General features: G+C 43.5%; 1 protein-coding gene across 2 annotated transcripts in view; it reads right to left on the reverse strand.

Moving 5' to 3' along the window:
• ZDHHC13 (zDHHC palmitoyltransferase 13) overlaps positions 1-5,992 on the reverse strand; it is a 50,960-nt gene extending 44,968 nt beyond the window's left edge. Inside the window, exon 1 of one of the 2 annotated variants that reach the window (XM_019651417.1) lies at positions 5,886-5,992. In XM_019651417.1, the coding sequence (XP_019506962.1) occupies positions 5,886-5,912 (27 nt within the window). In that variant the 5' untranslated portion in view covers positions 5,913-5,992. The remainder of the gene's footprint in view (positions 1-5,885) is intronic. The other variant, XM_019651418.1, reaches the window with a different exon arrangement.
• Positions 5,993-7,709: the final 1,717 nt, after the last annotated feature.

The raw sequence follows: 7,709 nt of genomic DNA on the forward strand, positions 1-7,709 counted from the left end.
ATAGCTAAGTACCAGCAAACAAGGAAATGGCAGAGCTGACATTTCTATTCATAGCGGCTGCTCTTCATTAGCCACACAAAGTAAAAACAGTTCTAATGTGATCTAACAAAAAGCCAGCTTCTCTCCAAAAATATTCAAAGTTATCAAAAAGGCTGATCTGAAGCAGATTTATGCTTACTACCTTTAATTCATAAGCTTACCATGAGTATATATTGAGCTATTAATTAATGAATATAATTTAATAATGAATATATTGCCAAATCTTACAATAACATGCCCCTTGACAATATGCATTTGGCGACTGACTCCTGTCCCCAGTCCCCACATATATTAGAAGGGTGCCAAGCTTTTTAAGTCCCAGCCAACCACACGACACAGAACCACCCCCATCAATGTGTAAGTTAGTGAGAGAAATTGCCAACAAGTGACGATAAACAGCAATCAGTGCCTGGATGAGCTGGACTGTGCAGCTGGAGCCCTGAGCCCCAGCCAGTTTGTGGCACAGTCCCATTCATCATGCCATTAACCTTATAATACAAGATACTTTACAAAAACGAAAATTCTGGATCCTGCTTTTCCACATTATGGTGGCATTTTACTCTAGGGGTGCAAGGTCAAAACTGTTTTACTGATAGGAGTTCATGATCAAAAATGTTTAGAGACCACAGCTCTAAGTTATCTCTTTTGCTGTATACTGCTCCCTCCCAAAATTTTACAAGAGCTACAGGTGAGAAAGCGGGTGATGACCTGCTTGGGGGAGGTCATAAAGATGTTTAAGGAAAACAACCATACAGTGCCATCACAAGGGCTAACGCAAAGTTAATGTCATGTACCAAAAATCCTTCTTAGAAATTACTCTCTAGTTATCAAAAAAAATTTTTTTATGGTATTCTCTAGTTTCATTTTTACCACCTTGAAATGTAAACTCTTTTGAGAACAAGGCTAAAGTCTCAGATTTCATGTTGGCTGTATGATGGTGTCTAATCATCTACCCTATTTTTGGCTTCAGTTTCTACATTTATAACATAGTTATAAAGTTCCTTCCAACTCCACGTTGTATGGCTCTACGAGGCGCTGTTACAAGAGTCATTATTGGCATGTGCACTGGTAAAGACTTCACCCCACACACACACCCTTTTGGGCAGTGGAAGCTTAACTGCTCCATGGCTGTCTACTATGCTAAGGGAACAGAACAGACTAAGCAAACTCTCTTGATGCCAGCAAACTCCCAAGTTTTCATTAATCATTCATTCAGGGAATGCAAAGAGCATCTACGACATACCAATCATAGTACTAGGTAATTAGGGATAAGAGAAGAATACAAGATGATTCCTACTGCAATCCATTCATTCATTCATCAGATATTTCCTGAATGCCTACTATGTGCCAGACACTGTTCTAGACACAGGATATGGCAGAGAACACAACAGAAAAGACTCCCCCTCCCCCCCAAAAAAGGGATATTAAGAAAGAGTTATGCAGCTATCTAAGTATTCTCCTCCATAGGGGATAACAAGATATTATGAAAATTATATAAGAGAGAGATGGATACATCTGTGGTGATTTTAATAACAAAGCCCTCAAATTATTTGATACCTCTCCATCAAGAGGAGAGGGTCTATGTCCTTCCTCTGGACTCTGAGCTCCGTGACTGCACAGTAACAAAATACTACAGAAGTTATGCTCTGCTAGTTTGCAGGCCCAGGCCTGAGAAACTGGCAGCTTCCTTTCTGTCTTTTGAGATGCTCGCTCTTGGAACCCAACCACCAAGCTGTGCAGAGGCCCAGGCCACGTGTAGGTGCTGAAGTCAGCATCAACTGCCACACATGTGGGTAAAGACACCACCAGATGACACCAGTCCCAGGTAATTGAGTCATCCCAGTTTATGAGTCTTTCTAGCAGAAGCTCCATACACGGCAGGGCAGAAACAAACCATCCCTGGTATGCCCTGCCCAAAAACCGGATACACAGTCCATGAGCATGGCAATAGCTAGTTCACACCACCCAATATGTTTTGGGGTGCCTTGTTACACAGCAATAGATAACAGGAACATTTAAAACATAAGGGATCATATAATAGTTTCACATGAAGATATCATTTATTAAATTATTTTTCTAAATAGAATAAATGCTGTTAAAATTACAATGGGCATTAATTTAAGGGAAAAGCCAAAATCTAGAAAAACCATGTAAAACTCTGATGAGAGTCACTGTTCTGCCAGGTTATCAAATAAAACAAAGAGAGAGACAGATCTGACGGACAGCCTTTAAAAATTCTCATGAGATTAACAGAAGTACCAGAGTTCAGTTTCCAAGTTCAGTCATTGGACAATTATTTACAGAGTGCCCACCAGAGCCAGGCACTGTTCTAGATGCTAGGCACACAGCAGTGAACATAACAGATAAACATCACCATCCTCATAGCACTTACATTCAGTGGAAGGAATGAGACAAACAAGACAAAGAGATATGTTAAACGGTATTAAATGCTGAGGAGAAATATAAAGCAAGAAAGAAGGCTAGGGACTGTTGCTGGTGGTGGTAATAATGGGGCGGTCTTGCCACAGCCAGGTGACACTTGTGTCAAAGAGGTGAGGAAATAAGCCATGGGAGTTTATGAGGAAAGAGTATTCCAGACAAAGCAAACAGTAAGTACAAAGGCCTTGAGGCCAGTGTGGTAGGGGTTGATTGAGCAAGTAAGAAATAAAAAAAAATTAAAAAAATGAAGTCAGAGAGGAAACTGGGGGCCAGGTGATACTGGCATACCTTGGAGATACTGGGGGTTTGGGTGCAAACCACTGCAATAAAGCGATTATCCCAATAGAGCGAGTTTCATGAATTTTTTTCTTTTCCCAGTGCATATAAAAGTTATGTTTAGGGCCGGCCGAGAGGCGCGTTGGTTAAGAGCTGGCTTGGGACGCCAGCTCTGAGCAGCAGGGCCGTGGTTCGGATCCCACATATGAGGGCCAGTGACACTGCCCTCCACAGCTAAGATGCTGAACAACAGCTCAACCTGGAGCTGGGCTGCCGTTGCGACGGCGTAGGCTGTAGTCCCTGTGGCAGTGGGTTGCCATGGGCTACCGTGTGTAGCCAGCAGCCAGCGTAAGCGGCCAACAGCCGCCGTGAGCGGCCGTCCAGAAGCCAGCGACTAATCTGTCTCGCCCAGGAAGAGTGCAATGATGGTGCCAACTTGGGCCAGTGAAGCAACGTCCTCCACAACTAGACTGAAGAACAAAAGGACAGCAACTTGTCTGTTCCCTTTCCCCCAATTCCCCAGTGCTGTTTCCCATCCCCCAATTCCCCAATAAAAATCTTAAAAAAAAAAGTTGTTTACACTATACTGTAAGTGTGCAATAGCATTATGCCTAAAAAAACAATGTACATACCTTTAACAAAAAATTATTTATTGCTAACAAATGCTAACCATTCTCTGATGCTTCAACGAGTCGTTATCTTTTTATTGGTGGAGGGTCTTAACCCTCAATTTATAAAAAAAACCCACAGTATCTGCGAAGCACAGTAAAAGGCAATAAAAATAAGTATGCCTGTATAAGCAAATTCTGGCAAAAACCCATCAGCTCTGAGGTTGGAATCAGGAGAACCAAATTCAACCAGAGCAGGCAAGTTCCTGACTGCTTTGTTCACTGATTTATCGCCAGCACCTGTAACAGTACCTAACACCTAGTAGAATGAGTGAAGTCTTGGCTCTGCTACTTACAGAGACTTACAGCTATTACACTCTTAACAAATGACTTCAAATTTCTGAGGCTCAGGTCTATGCTCTACAACTAGAATAATCATCCCTCCCTACCTCATAGGGTCACAGTGAGGATCAAGAATAGGGAACTATTTTGTAAACTGTAAAGCACAGTATATATGTAAGATCTTTACATTATTATTGAAAAATTTAGTAGCAATTACTATTAACGACAACAGTGATCTCTCTACCTTGCCCCATTAATTTCGACTTCTGAATCATTCTCTCCCTCCATCGTCATGGAACGGGGCAGGGCTACCTTCCCTTCAGCGTGAGGGAGTGAACTTTAGGCACTTAAAGGCTTTTGTAAATGAGTGGCGGTAATTAATATATGATAGTTACTCCTACCAACTTTTCCTTGAGACTCCCTGAGAAAAAAAATGAGATGTAGTTCCTATGTGAAGATTCTACACCCTTCTGTAACATTCAGTCAGCTTGCAAACCTCTTTTTTTCTGTCAAAACCCAGGAACACCTAATACGAATGCCTTGATAACTCCCGACACGTTTGTTCCTACCGTAAAGCTACAGCAGACTGCTGAAAGAAGAGGAGGATGAGAATCACTCTTAAGATTGGAAAGACTTTTTTTAGAAGCCAACGAATCCAATCATCTCAAACTGCTTGACTCTCACTATGGACAGAAAACACACTACCTAACTCACTCCAACTGGAGGCAGCTAGTTTTCTCATCTGTATATAGGGACAATGTCATCTTAAGGATGCTAAAATTCTGTAATAAAATAATACATATAAAAAGCATCTGGCATATTCCAAACACTCACTAAAGTTGGCTGAATCTGGATATTCTTCATTTATTCAAAAAACATTAAGCGAATAGCTACAATATGCCACTCTAGGCACTGGGGAAAGACCATAAACAGAAAGGACAAAAATCTTGTTCTTGGAGCTAACATGTACCTCCCAGTAACTTCCCCACTAGCCCATCCAGTTCTCTGGGACTACAGCTGGCTTCTCCACAGAATACTGTATTTTGCTGTGTTTAATGCACACTTTTGGGGCCCAAATTTGTGAGAGAAAAATAAGGATGCGCATTATACATGGGTAACGCTAATTCCCTGTCTATAGAAATGTTTTTAATTCTTTTATTTATGCTTATGAGTTAAAAGTGTAACTCTAGAAATCAATAACGATATCCGTATGCAAAATAATACCCTGTAATAGCATCATCTGTATTGTTGGAACTTCTGACGAACTTGCAACCAATGAAGAGCTCTTGGCCTTCTATGATACGTAAATATCATACATTTGTTACTGGTACATAAAATTTCTTGTACCTTGTATCTATTCTTGTGTTTTCTGAATATTTGTTACATAAAATTTCTTGTACCACAATGTTAAAAAATAAATGCTAAAATTCCTTTATGATATGAACAAGTACCTAAATGTAAACAAATAAAAAACTGAATTAAAAAATTAAAACAAAAGGGGTTTTTTTCCCCAGAAAGTTTGGGCCAAAAATGTGTGTGCGTTATACACGGGAGCGCATTATACACGGCAAAATACGGTACCTCCGCCACAGAAGAGTCCCTCGGGATTTTGCAGATAGCTATCCAGGTACCACCGTTCTCACTCCCTTTTCTCCAACATAACTAACAGCCTCAGCTCTTTCAAAGAGTAAGCAAGGATGTGGGAACAAGAGCTAAAACAAGGCTGGATGGAGCGAAAGCGGGTACCCAGGCGCCTCGCCGGAAAAAGCAATCAATAGAACCGCACAGACTCCATCCAGCCCAAGGTCAACACCGGCTGGTCCAACTCAGGTGTGTCACCTGACACCTCCCCCAGGAACGGCCATCCTCCCTCGGCAGGCCCCACAGGGGTCCCTGCCCGACACATCGGGTACCGGCCTCTGGGGGCGCCCCGGCCCGGCCCGCAGAAGGAGGCTGGAGGGTTGGCAAGGGAACTCGCCCCTCTGTCCTGGCCTATCCCTCCCGGTCACCTCAGAGAGAATTCCCGGCTTCATTCTCAGTGTTTCTAGGCTTCCCCCTCTCCGGCCCAGGCCCCTCCGGGAGGAGGGCCCTCTGTGAGCTTCCTCAACCCACGCCTTCGTATCCCCACAGCCGCTGCCTCGCTCAAGGCCCCCAGGACAGCCGGCGCCCGGCCGCACTCACCTGCGAGCCCAGACCCGGCCCCTCCATCTCCCCAGTGACGCTGCAGACTCGGCAAAGGGGCGACTGCAGCCCGCTCGCCAGCCCACCTCACGCCGCCTCTATCCCACTTCCTGCTTGTGGCCCCGCCTCCGCCGCAGTCGCTTCTCGCGCCCTGTGCTGTCAATCGACCTCGGGAGAGCCAATCCCTGATCTCTTCTCGGCTGGAAGAGGGAATTTCTTGCCACCAGGGAGGCTAATGGAGAACCGAGAGTCGGAGGCCCCGCCCCCAGCTCGCCACCGCGGTACACTTTCAGCCCCAGGTCAGGACTGTGCACAGCTCGCCCAGGTACCGTAGATGTCCACCTAACCTACATACCCCATCCTGATTCCATATAGGCTGTTATGCCAAAGTCAACCAGAGCTACTTATAGCTACTTAATAGCTAAGTGACCTTGTGAAAATCTACCTCATTTTCGTCATCTGTGAAATGGGGAAAATAAGGGTAACCTACTTCACAGAATTGTCTGAAGGATTAAATGAGGAAAAAGGATATAAAGCCTCTCACCCAATATTTGACATATAATAAGCTATCAAAAAATGTTAACTATTAAAACATTTGCCGCTCTCCACTTCTGCGATCTTCAGCAAGTCACTTCCACCAGCTGGGGTTCTGTTTTCTTCATACAAAATGGAAAATAAATGAGTTCCACAGCTCAGGCTAGAGGAGGATTGGGCAAGAGCCTCCCACCTGCACTCCCCATTCCCGTTTAAGGTCTGCACTGAAAGAGCTGGCTGCTCAGTTCTGTTCAGCTCAAAGAACAGCTATGAAGCTAGGATAAGGCTAGCTTGTGGTCGGCGCCCTTGGGGAGCTCCAGCTGGGCCAGTGGGGCTCTCCTATCTCAGCCACCAGAAAACATGGGAGCTCTTCTAGCCAAGCACTTAACACAGTCTTTATAATTATTTTTTAGTATATCTGTTGCCAAGCTGAACCAGATTAAGACCTTTCGAAATTAAATTGGAAAAGAACTGAAAACCTTATGACTTCCTTATTCTATAAAAATAATGCTGAATCATAAAACAAGTGTGTAAGAATCTAACAAAGCACTGGTTCTTCCCATGATAAATACTATAATACAATAAAATTGTTAAAATTTTAAATTTTTACTACTATTATTATAGCATCCCTGCCTATTGGACACATGAGTTGCCCCAGAAACCTACCCTGTTGGAGAGTGAGAACCATGTCATATCCATCTCTGAACTCCCAGTGCCCAGCACAGCACTGGGACATGGAAAACACTCAGTACAATTTTACTGAGTGGATAGACACATGCATAGGTGTGTCATCAACATCTATGATAACAATGAAGGACTAACTGAGTGACAAATGGAAGCGCAAGCAACTTCCTTGGAAAGCCAGAAGAGCAAGCAATTAATTTAGACAGGCTTGGATGAGGCATTGGGGAAGGCTTCACAGAGGAGAGAGCTTTTGAGTGGGGTCATTTTGCTTAGCTAATAAGAGCTCTGTTTACTGATCACTTACTATGTATTAGCACCTGTGATAGTGTTTTTGCATATATTATGCCTAATCTGTGAAATGGCCGTTATTTCCCCCATGTCCCAGAAGAAAAAAAACAACCTGAGATTCAGACTATCATTAACCCCTCAAGCCACTCAGCTGGTAAGCGGTTGAGAGAAGATTCAAACACAGGTCTCTTACTGCAAAGTGCTTTGGCTAAAGTGGTTTGGTTGTTTCACTTTCAAGGACTGAATTAGAAGATGTTTTGGAACTCGAGGGAGACTTAAAATCTTCTATTTCAATGCTTCTGCCCTGATAGCCTAACA

Source organism: Hipposideros armiger, unplaced genomic scaffold, assembly GCF_001890085.2.
Source record: "Hipposideros armiger isolate ML-2016 unplaced genomic scaffold, ASM189008v1 scaffold_159, whole genome shotgun sequence".
Taxonomy (NCBI): Eukaryota; Metazoa; Chordata; class Mammalia; order Chiroptera; family Hipposideridae; genus Hipposideros; species Hipposideros armiger.